We start from the raw sequence: 22,257 nt of genomic DNA on the forward strand, positions 1-22,257 counted from the left end.
GAAATGGTTTGGCTGTTTGAGAACTCTATAGGTGGTCCGATTAAACCGGGTTCGACACCTTTAACAACCCATTCTAAAATGTCTCCATTCAATTCCTGTAGTCCTCACATCCTGTGAGAAATGCAAATGTTAAACTTTCAATTTCATAGACCACCTTCTTCAGAGCAAAGAGGGTTTAATCTCCACTGCTGCTGGCCTGTAAAAAATTGTGTTAATCTCATGAGAAAAGACAGCGAGCAATATTATTGTAACAGCTGTGTTTTCAAAACTTATACTACATACAAATATGTGTAGATCTATAGATAGATAGATAGATAGATAGATAGATAGATAGATAGATAGATAGATAGATAGATAGATAGCATGACTGTATGTTCTGCAAAACATCTCTTTTGTATTTCCTAGAAGAAAGAGAAACATACAGGTTTTTGTTCATTCATGAGTTGAGTCATGAGTTAGTAAATAATGATTTTTTTTTCTGTAGTCATTTGGCTTAAGGCACTACTTTGTTTTATCTGGTGACTTTTGGGTAGTTGAAAAGTGTGCGTCAATGATTACGAACACAATACTCACATGTATTTGCAGCACAGCATTGCAGTGATGTTCAGTGATGACCAGCCGCTCTAGTAGAAGGGCTGGAGTATGCTATTAAATGAAGCATGATATTAAAAGGGTGATTGGCACACAGCCTTCCATGCTCTCAGTGCAGTTTGCAGATTCATTCAAAGGGATGCCACCATACAGTATATAAAATTTCATACATAAGCAGTTCTGAGCTCAATAAATTCCAAGGTTAGCAATACATCCCTCTAGGGGGGGTTCATCATTTTGTTCATTATTATTTTATTTATTATCTTTTTAAGCATGACGATTGTTGAATTACAGAGTGGATATACACTCAAATTTAATCCCAATTATGCGGTTCTATCATTAAGCTTTTTGGGTGCTTTGTTAAACCTAATCCAGCATTAGCATTAGTAAAAAAGAAGCATAATTTGAAATACTCTAAAGCCAGGGCTGAGCCTTGTGAGAAAATGTGAGAAAACTCATCACGGTCATATGAAAGCCCAGGGTGACTCTTGGATATATTCTGGGTGTTTTGTGGGAAAACTCTTCTCTGTCCTTGTGCTCACACTGGGTGAGAGAGTAGAGCTGGCATCAGCTCCCTCACCCCTCAGTCACATCCAGCTCTGTGCCAGCATTTCATAAATGTAAACACATTTCCCAGCCAGAATGAACAGCTGGGCCCCTCTTAAAAAAAACTCTGTTTTGAAATTTAATACATATTCAAATTATATCCATCATGATGGATAATACATAAAGTAGCCATTGCAGCTTCTCTGTGAAAAGCTTTTGAGATACCTGCATTAAGCTCTTGTCTGCTAGAGAAATATCATCTGTAGAAAGTGTCCGTTACTCTCCTGAACAATGTTAGTAGGAGGAATATGTTGATATTCTGCCAACTTGCCCAAAAGACTATACTCATAAAAGACGCCACATTTGATTTATTGCATAAACACAAAATGCATTAATGGAAAAAGTACATCTGAGGACATTAAGAAATCATAAAATGACTTTTTTTCCTTTACTTGATTAATGCATGTTTCGGGTCATACTGCGAATGATTCATCAATGCATATAAGTCAAAAAAAAAAAATAATACAAAAAATATTTGGATTATGTGTAATCAAAACTTGCTCCACCTCCAACACAATTTTCCTTGTTTGGCTGAAATCATCAAGTCATCTTATTTATTTATTTATTTCCGTTTCAACCACCTGTCATATAGAAATCACTTTTACAATGCTGATGTATATAATCAAGTATTTCCTTAATATTTATTAAATATCCAGTTTATCTCTGAAATACATCACATGGAAGCAAAACATGTTTTTAAATATGGGATTTTAATCGTTCCATCAATAAAATATCGTAGAATGCATCTTAATAAATTTCCTGTTGAAAAAATCTCCAGTTAATTGTGAAAATAAGAGCTTAACAACATATGAATTTGAATATGAAATATCTAGTCTACTCTGAATACAGTCTATAAGAAGTCTTCTTCCTAGTAAAGATCATTTACTTTCACTAGCCATATTTACCCAGTGACCTGGAATAGAGTTACACTTATATAAGAAAGAATGCAGGGCTGGAACCAGATAACCAGCCACCAGTGGCCACTTAGTCCATCAATATGACTGTGCTTGACCATGTGGAAGAGACAGATAAACTCCACTGATGACAGCTAGACTGTAAACTGAGAGGTCATATGTAGTGATGCTCACTGCTGAGCAGCTATTTGCCAGTGTTGGAAAATACCAGCCATGACAAGCAGATTCCACATCATGTTTATCTGAGGCAAAGCCTATAAGATAAAGCTGACAAGGCTGAGGCACTTCATTTGTCTCATATTTACATAAGTTTTATCCGGTAACACAGTTTAATAAGACATTTGAATTATTCTTTCAAGGTTTCAAGGAATTATGCATGCAAAAATACCCTCTTAATCATTTTTAAAGACTCTTAAAATATGATTTCAGGTGGTAAAGTTTGGAAAAGTCAGTGAAAAAATTATGATTATCACATTATTTACAGTCCATGATTTTATTATTCAGAAATCACTCATGAGAGGTAATTCATATTGTCCTGCTGAAAACATTGCCTTGGTTATTATATGTTATATGGGCAAGATTACATTTCATACTTTGACACCTGTTCTTACACTCAGTCTTAGGTGGATCCAGTAGAAGGAGAGAGGCAGAAAATAATTAGATGAGCTTTATATCCCTTCTGAGGGACACTTCCTGTGACTGTTTGAGAGACACAAACTTGGTCTGGTATTCATCTTGATGCATTCCATTCCAAGATGTGTATCTGTACCTGTATGGAAACAGATGCACAAATACATAAAAATAGCTCAACACATGATTTATAATTGCTCACCAAGCTCAAAATTGAGGTAAAAAAAATTGTAAGAAAATAATTCTGTATATTATTATATATATTATATTATTATAATTAATAATAATTATGACGGTAAATGCTATGTAATGGTAGAGATGTGTCGATTGTGGCGAGTAGCACTAAGCAGACTGACTACGCCACCCAGGGAGTTTCACCCCGGGAAGTAGAGTTAAATTAATTGGATAATTAAACCTCCAAATTTACAAAAAGAAACACACAGGTTCGATTCATGCACGAAGCCAGAGACGTAGTTCCAGTAAAACAACAATAATTTAATTTATACCATTAAAATGAACAGCAAAAATAAAATTCCATTCACACTAAATAAAGGGAATAAAGAAAAAGGGGAGTGCTGAGGCCTTACCAGTGGAGGAAACCGGGTCAAAGGTTTGGGATCTCAGGGGTTAAGGATTCCCTGATCAGACATAAGCACACACAAAAAAATAACCAAACTCAATACACCAAGAGGGAAAAACACAGCACACAGGAGGAGACACCACCACCGAGGACACCGACACCACCACTTCTGGCACTCAGCACTAAAAGAAAAACATTCAATTAATAAAGAATAAAAAAAAAGAATAATCAACAATAGTCAATTTAAAGAATTAAACAAGAAACCATAAATCAACGGAAACAGTAACAAAGAAAATCTTCTTTATAAACACTTAAATCAAAAGTAAATATAAACTAATCAAACGTCACTCAATCAGTAATCATTGTTACATTGTTATCATTGTACATTGTTTGAGGGTGGGGTCAAGTTGTTCGTGGCTGGCCAACAGAACATAGGTGAGCATTATGAAAATGTGTTACCCAGTGACGTCTAGCCGTCAAGGAAGTGCGAATTGAAATGACTAATGACTCGTTTAGGCTGTTCAGAGTTGATTCTTTGTATTGGGAGACTATTCACAAACAGCATTACACACTACATGAAAGGCTATATTCAAAATGGCATAATGGGGCACTTCAAGGAAGACTGTTTCAATCCAGATATATCCTTTTCAGTGTTTCTTGTGCACACACTTTGTTAGTAGTGAATTCATTATTGTGGCACTGGTGCTTATGCACTTTTGGTATTTATATGCAGCCCAACATTACTAGAAATGTATTACAAAATGGATAGATTTGGTTCTGGATGTTTGCACAATGTTTTGCACAGCATTCAGAGAGTGACAAACAAACATCTGAATCACCTGCAGTGCGATTTAGTCAGATTACACCCCATCTCTCTGCATGAATCATTCGGGAAGGAACTCTGCCTCTGTTGTTTGTTATAGTCCCACTGACAATGAAGAGGAATCCGAGGACAAAGAGATGGGAAATTCTGTTCCTCAGAGACAACAGGGGAAAAAACCTTTAGCCATTTTGATTAGCCATTTATGAAAATGCATTTCAATGGTTGAGAGTTAAAGTAAATCATTGTTGACCGTACAAGGTGTGAAGTATGAGTCTATTTTTAGATTATTTTAAATTTTAACATTGACAATTTCAGTATTCAGTTGACACATAACAGAAGCTTGTTATATTTGTACAAAAAGTTAACTTTGAACAAAGAGGGACCAGTAATGTGCGAACTGGACACATGACAGAAGAGAGAGCTGCTGGGGGCAGGGGCCAGCTAGTCGGTTGTGAGATGACTCCTTGAGTTCCACCCACTGGAGAAGGTGTGTCTGGGAAATCCTAAATCACTCCCTTGGGGGTTGAACTAAGGAGAGAGAGAGGGACTCGGAGGAGATTGTAAGACTGCTGGGGGAACACTGGCACAGTTCATAGTGGTAGCTCAGTGGCAACATTACAGGATTGTCATTCACTCTCAACTTGCTGTCCGTCAGTGTGAATCTGTGCACTGGGTCGCTATGCTTGTTGTGGAACTGAGAAACTCATACTAACAGACTGCAGAAGGAGGATATTTCAGGTTTTTGCATACTTAGAGTAGCTGCAACCTTTAGCCAGGTAAGAAAACTTTAATCTTTTTTTTTTTTTTTTTGTAGTTTTTAAGTATCATTTTGGCTCTTTGAACAAATAATGCTAAATATGATTGTCAAAGCTTGCGAACTATGACACTTTGCCTGTTACATTTGGTAGCTGACAGTAGATGTTGTGAAAAAGTGTGAGTGTGTGTGTGTGTTATAACACACACTCACACTCAGCAGCAGCAGTATCTATTGCCTTTTGAGTTGCTCATGAGGGAAAAAAATGGCAGCCACTGCTGAGGACTTTAATAAATATGTGATCAATATGTCACAAATCGACTGAATGTAGCACTGCGGGTTACATCGTAGTAGGGTGGGGGTGGGGTTTGGGGCTATAGAAGTCTGTACAAGTGAAAGCTATGAATATTAACATATAACAAGAACAGCTATCAACGACTGTGTTTACCTCCACAACAAAGCACTATTATATCAAAAATAGCTCATTATTTAAGAACAAAATTATGTTTACATTAAAAAAATAGGTTTCTTTCTCGTCACAAATATACACACATTGAATAAGTACATAAAAATGCTGAACCTGATGAACCTCATGACTTTAAGAACTTGTCATCTTACATCTCAATGTAGATTGTCCATGTAAACATGCTTAATAACTTCTAAAATCATGTATTTAGAAAACAAAATATCCAACAGAAGATGTGGGACCCTTTTTTGTTTTGGCCTCATTCTGTCGTCCCTACGTTGCTCTTGGTGTTTGTTTGTTTGTGGTGTTTTCCTCTCAACATGCTCATTACAGTAATTAGGGAGCATCCGTGTTGCATGTGATTGGACTGAAAGATGTTAAAGGATCTACTTTTAGCACGTAGAGCTGAGAGAGACGGATGTGACCGCTGGCTCCACGCCTTCAGTGAATGGGTGTGTGGTGCGTTCACAAGTCTGCATGTATTTCCACACTTCCTACCCTGATAAGCCTTAGTGCTGGGACTGTGTGATGAACCACTCAGGCCTGATTTGTGGCTGTTGAATACTGGTACGGGATTTTGATTTGAAGCAGAAAGTGCTGTGTCTGTCATGGGGGTGGGGGGGGGCTGGGGTGGAGGAGAGATGTTGGTGTATGGTTGCCCATATGTTCCTCTCTAGTTCCTATCTAGTTGTGCACACTGGGAGAACTATGGTGCATTCTTGGTCTCCTGTTGCTTTATTGCTATTGTCATTGACAATGGGACCCTGAAATGAAACAAACACAGTGATGTAGTGCTAGAACTCTCACTCTACAAAATGTAGACCAATGGTTTTAAGTGGTTTTGCTTCAAGACCTACACTAACTTTGAAAATTTTGGTGTCAGTATTATTATCTTTTTATACAGTAAAAACAGTAATATTGTGAAATATTTTTACAATTTCAAATAAGTTTTCTATTCAAATGTTTTAAAATTATATTTATTCCTTTAAATGCAAAGCTGGATTTCATGACAGACTCCAGTCTTCAGTTTCGCATGATTCTAGGGCTGCCCCCTAATAGTTGACTAACCTTTAGTCGATGAGAAGAGGCTTGGTCGACCAAAATTTTATTAGTTGCAGAAAAAAATACACAGGAAGTGGTGAGGTCACGCAGTCCATAACGAAAAGATCATTAACAGCTGGATTTTGTGAAAAAAAAACAGTACATCCAAACGCTCGCCTATCATTCATCAACCTCAGATATGGCTTAGCATCTGAAATATGTAAGTAGTAGCAACTTTACCTGGCTGCTCAAACTAATGTTAACCTAGAAATATGAGCGCTATTCAAGTGTTTGTGCAGAGTGTGAAAGCTGAACAGTAGCACGCTCACAGCATGACAGATGGAGGCACTGGTGCAGTTGCTTGTAATGAAAAAACACTGTCATTTTGGTACTATAAGAGTAAGAAGAGTAATACATCTGTAACGCCTTTATGTTTATTTGTGTGCACTCACTATAACAACAAAACATTGCGCTTTTGTAAAATAAAGGAAGCAAACAGGATGCACTTTCTGCCGTTTTGGCCTTGAGCATGAAACTCTGTGTATACTTGCCTTACAGACATTATTTTTTTAACAATTTATGTTATGTAACTTGCATGCAAGCACATCCACTATTGTGGAGATGATTCAGTGTCGCCGAATTCATCTCTTAATCTGAAAACAAAATTCCCTGACACATTAATCATCATTACTTTTGCCGGTGTGCTTTTCCTGGACTGTGCCCAGCTGGTGGAATGACCAGTTAATTCAAACAGCTGAGTCTTTACTCATGTTCAAAAAACATCTAAAGACACATCTTTTTTGCCAGCACTTGACTTACCTTTCCTTTTCTATTCTATTCTTGAAAATAAATAAATAAATAAATATTTTTTTTTATATATATATATATATATATTTTATATATATATATATATATATATATATATATATATATATATATATATATATATATATATTTATATATATATATACACACACACACACACACACAGCTACATGTTCTGTGCTAGACTAACTGAGACTTGTCATGGCTTTGGGTAAAAGCCTCTGCTAAATGATTAAATGTAAATGTAAAAACGGTTGTGCTGCTTAATATTAATTTCTTCTAAAAAGAAATCCTACTGACTCTAAATTTGAGTTGTAGTGTACATTTTACATTGGACATTTAACTGGTGACCCAATACAGTTTCAGTGTCACATCATACGGTCACAAGGCTTACATATTAACATGAGAAATGTGATAAAATTCTGTACTTACCTTGTCTGTGCAAAGTTATAATCCAATTTTTCAACTTCTGTCATGACAATTTAAAGCCACTACACCTAGTAACTTTCATGTGATCAATGCATGGATACCAGAAAGGGACGTGACCTAGGACATGACCACAGGAATTGTCTGTACATAACCAGACATTAATCTCCATATAATAATCCCATCACTAAAAGGACAATTCAGACAATTTTACAGCTTTACAAAATGAATAACTTTTTGCGGTAATCTACACAATGTCAGACATCTTGACTTGTATTGAAACAGCACCATTCTTCACTGTGGTTCTTCAATTCAATGGTTGGTTCTGTTAGAGAATGTGAAAACTTCAGAATGTGTTCTCCACACCTTCAGGTAATCATGGTTGATGGGCGAGTTCTTTAAACCCTACACTTGCTTTCCTCTCACTCGAGTCTTTGTGTTCCAAAAGCAGGTTTGAATTATTTAAAGGAGACCTGTATTATTCACAAGATTCCCACCAACTCCTGTGGGGGTTGGCTGGACGGTGAAAGGGCCAGGGTGAGAATAATCATCTTGTTGTTTTGAAATGCGCAGAGAATTCTCTTCCTTCATGCGTTTAAGCTTTTTGGTCTGAGAGTCGTGCTCTTTGAAAACTGTTTGTACTGCATGCACATTTTGAGTATTACAAAAAAAAACAGTGTGACCTGGTTTCTGTTTGTTACTGTACCCAGTAAAATTCTTACATCTATACCCCTTTCAATACATTTGCATAATAGCCTCAGGATAATCCTTTAAAACACCTTGAAATGAGCAAGCAATAGGTTATTTGCAAAAACAAGACATGGGACAATAATAAAAACATTTCTTTAAAAACTGTTACAGGTATAGTTCATTCACAATTGAAAATTCTGTAATCATTTACTCATGATTATGTCTTTTGTTTTCTGTGGTGCACAAATAGTCATTTCTAGCATTTTCAAGCTGCTGTTTTCCATAGAATGGAAGTGAATGGTGTGTGTATAAGCCAGTCTAAAAAAATAATAAGATAATGGCTTTCCTGGAGAACAAAGACACTAACAAACATGACATTGTATAGGCCAGAGGCAAAGAAATGTGTTTGATAAAGAGGATGATGTCAGCCAGCAACCAACTGTGCTTTGCAGGATTGAGAGAGAGAGAGAGAGAGAGAGAGAGAGAGAGAGAGAACGGGATACTGTGATTGACATTTTGGAGTGAGGTCATATGATGGCATGTCAGTCTAAAATAGAACAGGCACTTGAGAGAGAACTGGATAATCAATAGGGAGTCTAAAGAGAAAACAGAAAAGCAAATCATTAATTAAGAACCGTTTAATGAGTATTTTGCATATTCATGACCTCTGGTGAGGAAGAGAAGTTAACAGTTAAAATGTTTAGCATATGTAATCCACAGCCACAGGGGGCTTGTTCCTGCATTTCTGTAGCGCTGACAGCTGTCTCTCTGCCTCACTGTCTGCTGAAATGTTGAAAATTACACCATGCAGAGCTCTTAGACAACATGTTAGCCTACAGTGGCCTTTTGACCTGGGCTGAGAGCAGGGAAATCACTTATGTTTCAGATTCCTATTACACAGAGTGGTTTATGCAAGAGCTACAAACAGTGACATTTTACATTATATTATCCATGTTACACATTGCTGCTATTATTATATTAAACAATATAAGAAGGTGCTTGTTTGGCTATATCTTTTCAATTCATTTCAAGTTTATTTGTATAGCACTTTTTACGATACAAATCATTACAAAGCAACAGAAAATTAAGTTTCTACAATATTTAGTAGTAGCTTATAAGTGGTGACTGTCAGTTTTATGTGCATATGACAGGATTTTTCTCAAAACTACAATCATATATATATGTATTTATTTCATACAAATAAATTATACTTAGTTTATAGTATGGGGACTGTGTCATTGAAAATTAAAGGCAAAAGTAGTTGAAATAAATATTAAAAAAAGAAAAGAAAAAAAAAACTTATTTAAAAGTAAATGGTAAAGAAATAGACTGATGAAATCAATGAGATTGGAGATTTTCTCATCACTGATCATACCTCTTGACCAGAGCTGAGGCCATTACACTGAAACAAATTTTATTGGCTATTTAAGTGCACATGAGCATGATTTGTTCCTCAGTAAGGCCTCATTTTTTCATGAAAGGAAAGATTTTTAAGGAACAATTCAGAGTGACTTTATTTCTCATTTCATTTACAATAAATATTTGAAAAGTTTAAATATTTGAAATATTTAAAAGACATGAGGGTGAGTAAATGCTGAAAGAATTTGGCATTTTTCTGAGATCTATACCTTTAAAATCAAAATCACCTGTGAAATATGTACAATAATTCAGAGTGACTTTATTTCTCATTTCATTTACAATAAATATTTGTAAGATGGATTTTAAAAGACATGATGGTGAGTAAATGCTGAAAGAATTTGTCATTATTCTGAGATCTATACCTTTAAAATCACAATCACCTGTGAAATATGTACACTGAAAGATTTATAATCATGCCTCTAGAAATGGCCTCCCTCAGGGACCTGGAAGGTCTGCCCCCTTTAAAATCTGATCCTTTAAAAAATCTGATATGAGTATGCCAGCTTTTTCCACTCTGTGTTCCTATTTTCAGAAAGGTCACAGTTGCCCTCCTAAAATCACTGGTGTATATGAGTATTATGACTCAGAACCCTCACTTCCTCTGACACAGGAAGTGTATATCTGCCTTCTCAGATGAGCATGACTATCTCTCACACTCTGAGACATGTGAGAAAAATTAATCTGAAACCAACAGGGGATTCCTGACTAGCCAGTATGATAACTCTGTAACAGTGATCTGTGGATTTTAATGTCTTCTAGCTATTACACACCACATGAAAACAGCACCAGTGAATGGAATCTCATGTTTTGGGGCCCCAGGACAGCGCACAGGTGCTCCAGGTGCATAAACATACAGCTGAGGTGTTCATAGTGGGATTTCATAACACTATAAAGTGCCCTGATCAAACCATTAAAATCCCACTGAGTGGAATCTAGTCATTACATACCAGAACACCCAGACTGTGTAAAGAGGTACATGATTGCACATAAAAAAGTGATTTATAGGTGTATGACAGGCGTAGTCTGATTAAGTGCATATATTTTCTTATTTAAAAAAACAAAAACAAAAGCTATACAACCAGCCCAACTGTTATCTTTGGGTTTGTTTAATCTAAAAGGAAACTGAAAAAACAGAATTAAAAGAGCACAGTCACATGAAAAGCTGATTCAGGCCGTTGGTGGTCATGGATGAGTGGATGGGTGGAGGTGGAGGTGACTGTGGTTAGTTTGCAGGTTCAAACACCCCACCATGGCATTACCAGGGAGTTTCCATGTCTTTCCACTTTCCACAGAGGCTTGTGCGAGGGACCAAAATGAACTCTTTCTCACACTGTCCATTGCTGAATATTTTACTGGCTACACAACAGAATTTAACTTTACTTCCTGGAAAATATATTTGTGTTCCTGTTGCAAGAAATGTAGCTCATTTGCAGCAAACACAGGTCATTGTGTCACAGTAGTTGTTGCATGATTATGACAAAATCATAGTTATTTTCTCTAAATAATTGTTAATTTCAAATTTTACATTTAAATTAAAATATTTATTTAATTTATGGCATCTATGCCATAGTTTTTATATAGACTACATATTCAAAATTATTCTCAAAATAAGAACTCTGTTTATAAACAATTTATTGTCATTTTATTCATCAGTAAATCAAGATACTCCCTCATTTAAAATTAGCCCTTTTGGCAGATAACAAAACAATAATTAAAATTTGTAATAAATTATAAATAAGCAAAATGACAATATTAGAATGTTCCTGTAACTATATCACTATAATCAACTAAGCTGTCTACACTGCAGAATAAATCTAATTCAGCCGGTGTCTATGCCTTGTCGATTATAATGGGAACAGAGTCCTAATCTGTGAAACCTCTCACAAAAGTAATATTACACTGAAAATATTACAATTGGTCATTTTGTTGCTCTTAATGTCAGGAATGGTGACACATTAAGTTACAAGTGTTATATAATGGTAAAAGAAAGATCAATCTCTGTGCATTATCTCACTTTATACAGTATATGCCTAACAATTTAATAAACAGTGAGGGAGAGTTATTCTATCAGTATATTGGACATATTAATTAAGATGTTTTATTTGCTCACCAAAGCCAAATTTCAGTCACAATGGGAGCTCGGCGAGTGTTCATTTTGGACCCTGGATGCACTGCTACTCTGCAAATTATGGGAAAACACAAACAATATAAACTGCTGGCCCAGAATTAAATGCATAGGTACATGTGGCAGAGGAAGAACATTTGGGGGCGAATGGTGGTGTGGAATGGGTCTGAGTTTGAAATCAGCTCCCCCCTCTCCATAAGGTGAATGAGATCATGCCAGACCTTAAACAGAAGCGCTGTCAGGTTCCAAGATTGAGTTTCATCCATCACAAAAGAGACAAAAGAGGGTGATGGCAGCACCAGCTCTGCTGCATGCATGTGTGCTCCGAATAACCCTAACAGCGCTCTTTAATGGGGTCAACATGCACACACACTCATCCAGCGTCTGGGTCAGTGAACTCACACACCCACGGTTTTCTCTTGATTTGAAGCCCCTCAATAAACATACAAAAGTCACAATCTTATGGATGCCAGGGGTGATGTTTTACTTTAAGTTTAGAGATTATATTTTATTCTTAAATATGAAAGATGTAAAGTGAAAGATTAGCCTTATACTCTTCCCATTGTCTTACGCATGTACAGACATGTTTGATTTATTTCCCTTGAACAAGGAAACACAAAGCTATTGTATGTTTTTAGAAGAACCTTAATATAGAACAAAAATATTTTTATTTTTTTGATACTTTGTTGTCCTTTTTGGAGCTATTCAGCTAATGGTTAGCATCATGTTACTGGGAAAAAATAAGGATGAATATTGAGTGACATGGATGAGTAAATGATGACAGAATTTTTATTTTCGATTTTAACTATTCCTTTGAAAACACAACAGAAAGAGTGATGTCTACAAATCTAGCTCCATAAAATTCCATACAATCTATCTCCACTTTCACTGCACCAATTAGTGGTCTCCGTGTGTCTTTGGAATGCTGAAGTAAACATGCGCTTAGAGACAACAAGGGAAGATCCTTATCTGCGCCTCTTGCGGTCAGACTGAACGGAGTTCCCTCTCTGTGAAATATATGTCTCTTTGTTTTGTTTGTTTGTTTCAGGACTATCAAACTGTGATGCTTTCCAATTTACCTGTGCTACAGGGCACACATAGCAGGAGGTTTCATATAAACACTAACTGTTGATACCACCTAAAAAAGAAAAAGTCAGAATAACACCCACATTTCATCACATCTGTGTTGTTAATAATAGTTATAAACACAGACTACTGCCAGTATATATATATATATATATATATATATATATATATATATATATATATATATATATATATATATATATATATATATATAAACACACATACAAATATATTTATTCAAAAGTTTGGTGTTTTTTAATTTATATGTTTTAGCAAGGACACAAAAAACTGATCAAAAGTATCAGTTAAGACTATTATATTATTCTGTTTATCAAAGAATGATGAACATTTTTTGTTTTTAACATTGACAAATAATACATGTTTCTTGAGCACCAATTCAGCATATAAGAATGTTTTCTGAAAGATCATGTGACACTGAAGACGGGAATAATGGCTGCTGAAAATTCATCTTTGCCATCACAGGAATAAAATTACATTTGAAAAAAAAAGATTAAAATGGAAACATTTGTTTTAAATGCTAAAGATAATATTTAATATAAACACTGTTTTTACTGTATATCAAATAATATGTATTGTTTGTAGACCATTCATGTAATGTTGTCCTTTTTTTAATCTTTTACAGAGCTAAGGATGATGGCAGAAGGGAGGTTTTCTAGTCTGCCTAGGAACATGCATGTTGGACGGCAGTGTACGCTCACATCTTCTATGGATCTGCTAAGCTCACGGCCTGCCATGGCTGAGATGCCGGTCAGCGGGTACCAGGGAGTCTCCATCCATGGTACCCTGCCTCGCAAGAAGAAGAATGGCACTAGTTCCCCTGTGAAGCAGTGGGAGATGAATGGAAATATAGGGTCATCAGTAGTACCATACCCGGGCCGATATCGCCTGCCACCATCACCACTAATACACAACAGTCTTGAACACCAGGCTTTCCACTCAGACAGGAAGAGCAGTCTAACATCCAAGTAAGAAATACAGTACATCTACACATCTGTCCTCTCTCAGTGATTCAAATGCAACAAAGCCCTACAGTTACAGCACCCCCAAAAACACCACAAAGCACAGAATTCAGAGCTACCCAGCTGTTGAGGTGTTGTTGCAAGTACAGATTACATTTTACAAAACATGTTAAATGTACTATTACACCATGTCCTAATCATGACAACGTGACTGATAAAAACACTTGTGTTTTTGTAGTTAGGACACAGTGTTATGGGAAATCAGGAGCTCATTGGTAATCTGTTTCCCTTTAGTACAACGTTTTTTGAATTAAACATCGTATTATATAATGGGTTATAAGATGTCATCCGTATTAATAATCAAACAGAACAGTGTCTAAACTTAGGGGTTGCTAATTTATGATAAATAAAAATGGCATAATTTTAGACTATAAAATATGCAGTGTATACAGGCTAGTTAAGTGATTTGGATGCAAAGGTGAACTCAACTAACCACTAACAGTGAATACAGTGTCAATGAGCACCCTAAAACTACTGTTAGCCTTTGTTAGCATTTATTTGTAGCTGCACTGTAGATTACCTCTGTGTTCTGACTTTATTTTTTACTGTATCATATCACCCCTTTGTTGTTTGTCTGGCTAGTGGTTTAACATAACTGATAATAAGTTGGTCATCAGAGCAGTTGACACCAGATCTTCGCCTTGTACTGCCCTTCAGTCCCGTTAACTTTACTGTCTTGCGTCAGGAAATAGGAGAGCTGAGATAATTATCATAAAATACAAAGCTGATACTGGCTCAGTCTCATGTCCAGGACTGTCTCCATCTCTTTTTCTTGCATCTTGTCTCTCTTTTTCACTGTCTACCTACGTCTTTGCAATAGCTCTAGGCCTGTTTAACTGTTTAGCCTTTTCTGTCTGTCTGATCTTATCACAATCAGTAACAAAGAAGGGTTTGTTTGTCCCTTATTTACGCAGACTGACTTAACAGGTAATATATCTCACCCTCAATAAAATAAATGGCAGATACAGTAAAATAATCTGTGTCTGGCTCTGTGGACAGTGTCACTGATTGTAGAGGGCACCTTTCACTAACAAGGGCACAAAAATGTTCATCACCACAGCGTTCTGAACCCTAAACATGTTTTGTCACAAAAGTCGGTGTTTGGCCATTGTAAAGCATTGTGAGTTCTTGTTTTGCAGTAGCACCTTTGTTGTTTGTAAACAAAACCCAATAAATCCTTTTTAGCGAATCAGCACACAGTATTCGGGTCAGGTGACAAGGCTGAGAGGCGTTTCATCAAAGCTGACTAAAAGTGATTGAGGATGGATAATTTTGATGAACATGCCGTGGTATCTTCTTTGGGGTGTCAAAGGAAAATGAAAAAAGGGAAACTATTTCACAGAACCTAGCTAAAGCAGCATGTTACAGTGGTGAGGAAGTTCTCTGTATTACGTGTAATCAAAACAACAAAGTTCTGGCGTCTACATTGTCATCTGAGGCGATTACAAAGATTACACAAGTTTTTTTATCTCTGAAACATGTAATGTGGAGTTCTCTGCTTTTGCCAAAACCAAACTTTTAATGTGTAAAAAAATAAACAACTATAATGAACTTTAAATTTGAACTTTAATTCATTTGCAGATGAACTCTTCATTTAATCAATATTATTAAACCATGTTTTAGTAATTTAATTAGTTCATTATAAATAATAAATAATTGAAACACTTATTACTGCTAAATTAAATATTAATTAAATAGATGATATCAAAAACATGCCATTACTTAGTGACCTTAATTTTTGCAAACAGTTTAAATCAATCAAATTTTAAGAGGTGAATACAAGCATTTGATTGTTTAAAACAAGCTACTTTTTACAATAGGCTTACATTATTTTTGTTAGATGATAACCAGTGTTGGGTAAGTTACTCAAAAAAAGTAATCCACTACAAATTACTAATTACTGCTCTAAAATTGTAATTTGATTACATTACTGATTACTGCATGTAAAAAGTAATCAGATTACTAATTACTTTACTTTCAAGTTACTTTGAAAACCTATTAAACCTACAAGAAAACACTACAAACAAAGTGAAAAGTTCTTTCCGTAATTTAATATTGACTGAAAAATATTACAGAAATATGAAAACAGCAACTTGACTTAAAGATCCAATGCATTTCTATAACGTAACATTCTTAACATAAACTTGCCTAACAATGACAACTGTAGTCTTTTTAAATGTATATACAGTATGTCTTAAGTACAACATTCCTTGCTGCGTGCAACATGCACTGTATATGTGTGCTAGCTTGTACTAACTGTGTTTGTGTGCATTAAAGACAGGAAAAAATACTTTAAATCGATAACACTTGAAAACAGTATTTATAAAATAAAACAAATTAAAAAACATTGCATATTTGAATGCTGAAATGTAGTTGTTTTTCAACTACAAAGTGAAAGTTTATTCTACACTACAGGGTACTAATATGCAATTATGTATGCAGCAAGTTTCTTTCTTGAAACTGTTACTTGTGACATATTTGCAAATCTCAGAGCATAGCTTTTCTGTTATGGTTTTTGCTAAGTCTTACTTTTGTCATTAGGTTTAAATTAGATTTGTTGACGCATGTCCATTAAGTAAAAAAAATGGGTTTGCTATAGGCTACACATTAGCCAAAAAAAGACTTAAAAATGTAGGGAACAAGTAAAAAGTCCATATGTCTGCGGTTGTGGAGACATTCCAAACGCTCAAATGTTTTTTAAGTTCATACTCAATATCCGCATAGCATTTATCTAGATACCTTGCAAATGTATTTCGGTCCTGCAAGGGTACAGAGCTGTCCGTCACGGGTATCATCGTAAGCAAGTCTCTAAATGACTGCGATTCCACAGTCGACAAGGGCAGCATTTCCTCCACCACATACGCTGCTACAGCTCTCTTCACCTGTCCAGAAGTTACCTTCCCTCCCGATCTTGAACAGAAATCCAATCTTAGCTTGTTTAGACGAGGTTGCACCGCTCTCGTCTCGGGCGTAGGTAACGTTATCTTCCTTGGCGACGAGTTTTGTCGTAGAATGCACTCTGTTCAAGTGCTTCAACAAATTGCTGGTCGAGTTAATAGCGGTAGAAAGTTCTTTAGAAATTGCGCACAGTTTGCATTTAACAGCTATATTTTTGTTTTTACAATCACAAAACTCAAATTATAATATTTATATTTCAAAATAATGTTTATATTTCCACTTGAAGAAACAACCACCACACTTGTCGTCTCCGTCCATTTTAACAGCACGAGTTCTCCAGTAATTCATTAAAGCGCATGCTCAATAACTGACGCAGCCGCCCCAAAACCTGATTAGAAATGCATTTTAATTTATTTACTTTAATATTTTTTCTTACCAATACATTTGTAACGCAAGTAACTTAATTTTATTGACATCAGTAACTGTAATCAAATTACATTTATTTTAAATGTAATGAGTTACATTACTGCGTTGTCACGAAAAGTAATTAGAATACAGTAACGCATTACTTTGTAACGCGTTATACCCAACTCTGATGATAACTGATAAATATCTAATAAGTTTCACAAAAAAAAAAATGTTAAACAAAGGAATTGTGTGGAAAGTGCCAGAGAAAAAGAGAAACTTTCCATAAGTTACTATAACTGAAAACAGCAAGCAGACCACAGACAAAACACTGATAACTCAAGTTGCTGTTAACTTGTTGCTGAGCACCTCAGGAAACGCTAAGGATAGACTAAATAGTGGATTTTATACTGTAGTTTTAAGGGTAACTATGTGTGTTTGTGTATCTGTGGAGGCGTAGGTGTGTGTTTGGGTTTCCGTAAGCCCAGTGGGCCGCATCTATCCCTTGACATTTGAAGGTTACCTATTATAAGACTACTATTTCACAGCCACAAAGCTCAATGAAAGACGGAAGGTGAAAAATGACCACAGCACACAAAAGAAGCTCCTCTGGGCTGGTGGCAAGGTTAGCAATGACTTCTTCTAGCAGCCAAGTCACCATAACAACCCCATACTGGGACTCTACATGACACATGGAAAAAGAAACCAGAAGAACATAATCACTGTGCAGGTTTAAGAGAGAGAGAGAGAGAGAGAGAGAGAGAGAGAGAGAGAGAGAGAGGAACCTACAGCATTATTTTCTCCCAAGTATATTTCAACATGGACACCAACATTAAATCAACCCAGAATCAATAACTAGCTTACTCCTGGGTGACTTTTTCCATTATTAGTTTTATCAGAGACTTGGATGGCATTGTGATTAAATGTCAACCCTCTGAAAGTCTGGCTGCAGAATGCTTCAGCAGTTTGAGTGTGTCTGCCTGAAGATGAGTAGTCAGATGAGATGCAAGGTTTTGTTTCTTGGACTGAAACATTTATATTTCATCAAATAACGGTAACTACTCGTAACTACATGGCCTTGTCTTGGAGCGTGAAATAGCAAAACATAGCACAAAATTTTGTCACCAAACTGCCACCTATCTTGCATAATGTTCAACAGCACTTTTAAGATATCAGCTGTCTTATTGGTTATAATATTACCTGTTAAGTAAATACATGCACTCACGTTAGAGCTTTTTTTAACTATTATATAAATATTCTATGTAGTTATTTGATTAAAATGAGGTTGCGAATCTAGCTGACATGAAATGCATAACAGTAATGATATTAATGCCCTGCATGTGCTGGTAGACTCAAGTCTTTGTTGAGCCGTCCAGTATTATTGTTATGTACGTTATGTAACTTCATTAATGGTTGCTAAGCTCTACGGAACCCAAACGTTCCATTCAGACGACCAGGTGGTCCAAAGGATTTCCTTTTGCCACACAATTTTGTGGATGTAACATGAAACAGTTTTTGTTGGAGTCCTTTTACACACCCATTTATATTAAATAAAATTATACCACTTCACATAGACTGAATTGAACCCACACCCTAAATCTACATAAAGGATGAAACAATTTTGCATTTTTTTAAGTAAATAAATAAGAAATCATTTAAACAAATAAATAAACATAAAAAACATTTTCATTTTTTCCCTTATTTTTTTTTATCATTTTGTCCCCAAATGTTAGTATGTGTAGGTGGATTCTTTTCTACTGCATGTGCATGATTTTTGGGAGTGTTGTATGTTAACTGTCCCATTTCTCTCTAGTGGATTAAGCATTATGAATCTGTTTCTGGAAACTCAGTAATAGCTTGTCCATCTCTCTAACTTCACATGTCCTCCCTTAACTTTCTAATTCTGACTGGCAAGACTGTGAGGTACTGTACACATCACCACTTTGAGACACAATACAGCTGTGGCTTGGCACAGAGCAAGTCAGGGATGGAGATGAATGTTTTTCTTGAGGCCATGTCCTCACTCCATGCCCTCTCTTTGCGGATAAGACGGTATGTTCAGCCTGGTCCCAAACTCAAGTCACTCTTGGGTCGACCAGTGGGAGTGCTGACAGTGCTCTCTTATAGCGTAATAATGTCAGTGTTCAGAAGCTTTAAAGGATGCCCTCTCGGCTCTATAGTGGCTTTCCACTGAATGTCCATGGGAACAGGAAATCAGTTACGCTCATCAAGTCCATCAAATGCGAAGCAAACAAACAATCCAAAAAAATCTTCTCATACATTCTCATTTTTCCAGTTATCTGATGCTTTTTATATATCTGAGCTCTCTCACCCCAGGTGCCACCTCCACACTGAACCTGAAAGCCACCCTTATTCCCCTAAGGGGGTGAGACAGTCTACCACACACCCTGCTGGTAAGAAAGGAAGAAAGAAAGAGTCATAAAGAAAAGTCAGGTTTTTGTGTAAGCTGAGATGAAAGGGACTACTGGGTAAAGGCAGAAAGAGAGAGGGCGGAAAAATCTAAATGGAGAAAAAGCTAAGCCATGCACCTCGACCGCTCATTCTTCTCTGCGACTCTCTTCACCACCATGGTTCCTGCGTTCCACATAGAGAATCTAAATAAAACAAAAAATGCAGTGCTGAGCTGCTGACCAAGGGCCATCTCTGCAGTTAGGGTAAGTCGCATCTAGACCATAACCTTAAAGCCGCTGACAGGAATAGAGGTCTCCTCCTGTATTTCTGTATAGATTCTGTGTTTCATTTGCACTAAGTTTGTCTCTTACCCAAAGGTTGCTCTGTACGTTTATTTACACTGTTTTTGGCCCTATGGGAAATTTAGACTCAAGGAATTAATTTCCCTTTTCCTGGCTATAATCCTTTAGAATCCAGGGTTTAAATCTTCATAAGCATAAATCCGGAGAGAGTCACAAGAGTGTGTTCATGTGAGACAGAGAGCCACTAAAAGACTTGACATGCTCATCCCTGACCGCTTAACCCTTCATTTTTTTCCTCTCTCTTAATGCCTACTTAAGTTTTTTTATTATTTCTGCTCATTAACTAAACTGATATCTGCATTCATCTCTGCAGAAGTTTGCAAATGTGGGTTGGTGTGGAAGTAATTGTGTGTGTTTGGGGGGATGGTGGGTGTGTGTGTGGTCATATGTTGTGGTCTATACTGTGGTGTAATGACCTCAGGCGAGCAGGGCTGAACTGGTAGATGTACAGCCTGCCCAGAGAAGGACCCACACACACACACACACACACACACACACACACACACACACACACACACACACACACTCGCAGTTAAACGGGCAGGCAGTTGAGCTAAAGGAGAGTTGATGTATTCGCTTAAGAGAGTTCTTTCTTTTTCCTGCAGGGACGGTGCAGGCATGGACCCTACCATGGAGTATGTCAAGGTAAGGCTTTACATTTTGCCTTAACATGTGTGTTTGGAGTTTGAGAGGGTTGCTCTATTATGGTAAAAAGCCACTGGCAATATATGAGGTATGGCAGGTGAGGGTTTGTTCAAGACAGAGATGACCTTAGGGCAACCCTTTACCCTTTGAGATTTCCAATACTATTCAGCTTAATGAGTTTTGTAAGTGTAGAGTCTTTAAAACAGGACAGGAACGTCATGATGAGGATCTGAAACACTGTTGTTTATTGACTCAGAGCTGAGTAAATATACATATTACATTGCATACTTAGATTTGCATCGGAGATAAATATGTGCTTCAGTGATAATCTTTATTTTATAAACATTTACACTTCCTGATGTCTTTTATGTGCTAGTTGAGAGTGATAAGAGTTAAGCGGGATGCAAAAACAATACTTTTGTTGCATTATTTAACTCACACCATGGAGTTTAGCAAATGGAAGTGCACTGTCCTTGACCTGTCTAGGTGGTTGACAGCATTTGACTATGAAGGGAATGACAATGGCAATCCGACCCTATAGGCGTGTGCAACTTTAAGCCAGAGCTGTCCATAAAACACAGGAAACTCTACAGCCTAAATTTCCGATAAAGATCTGACAATCTCTGCATTTCCTACTGTGCAAGAGGCCCCTGTAGACACATCCTCAATTAAACCGGCACAATTGCAAGAAGGAAATGAGCTGGTGATGTTTCAACATATGCAGTTGAAATTACAGTATCAAGTGAGGAACAAATGACAAATTTCACTTCGCCAGCAAAGGCAGATAGTTCCCTGACTTTATTTTGACCTGAGGCATCATCTAGCAGTTATGAAAGCTCTTTATCACACAATACGACTGTGTTATAGCACCCACGACTCGACTGATGAATGATAGAGTGTGACGCATCTTATTCAGTTAGCATGATATTTTCTACTGTGATTACCTTCAGCCTTGAGTGTGCTGTCACCACACAGTTATCTCTGTCATCCTGCTGAGAAACGATCTCTCTGTCTTCAGCAGCTCAGTGGTTTGCATCATCTTAGGGTCTAGCAACTTTCTGTGAAGAACAAACACCTCATAGCATTACCTCACACAGACAACAAACACACAAAAAAAGTGTGTGCAAATAGCACACACACACACACACACACACACACACACACACACACACACACACACACACACACACACACACACACACACACACACACACACACACACAGGTGCACCAACGCAGTTTACATTTACATTTACATTTAATCATTTAGCAGACACTTTTATCCAAAGCGACTTACAAATGAGAACAATAGAAGCAGTCAGGTCAACAAGAGAACAACAACAGTATACAAGTGCCATGACAAGTCTCAGTTAGTCTAGTATAGAACGCATAGGTAGGTTTTTTTTTTTTTTTTTTAATTAAAAGACAAGAAAAGGAAAAGTGCTAGTGTTAGTTGCTTAAGTGCTTAAGTTAAGTCTTTAGCTGTTTCTTGAAAATGAGTAAAGACTCAGCTGTACGAA

The 22,257-nt window shown here is 36.6% G+C and overlaps 1 protein-coding gene and 1 long non-coding RNA gene across 2 annotated transcripts in view; one reads left to right on the forward strand and one right to left on the reverse strand.

Moving 5' to 3' along the window:
• Window positions 1-22,257, forward strand: part of LOC132114770 (breast cancer anti-estrogen resistance protein 3 homolog) — a 56,055-nt gene that overhangs the window by 5,050 nt on the left and 28,748 nt on the right. Inside the window, exons 3-4 of the mRNA XM_059523088.1 lie at window positions 13,620-13,962; window positions 20,699-20,738. Coding sequence (XP_059379071.1) covers window positions 13,620-13,962; window positions 20,699-20,738 — 383 coding nt within the window. The remainder of the gene's footprint in view (window positions 1-13,619; window positions 13,963-20,698; window positions 20,739-22,257) is intronic.
• Window positions 8,635-21,794, reverse strand: LOC132114774 (uncharacterized). Its single transcript, XR_009425357.1, has 3 exons — window positions 21,683-21,794; window positions 11,876-11,944; window positions 8,635-8,942 (listed from the first exon to the last, which is right to left on the reverse strand). It is a non-coding gene; the product is annotated as an uncharacterized LOC132114774 (long non-coding RNA).

Source organism: Carassius carassius, chromosome 34 (genome assembly GCF_963082965.1).
Source record: "Carassius carassius chromosome 34, fCarCar2.1, whole genome shotgun sequence".
Taxonomy (NCBI): domain Eukaryota; kingdom Metazoa; phylum Chordata; class Actinopteri; order Cypriniformes; family Cyprinidae; genus Carassius; species Carassius carassius.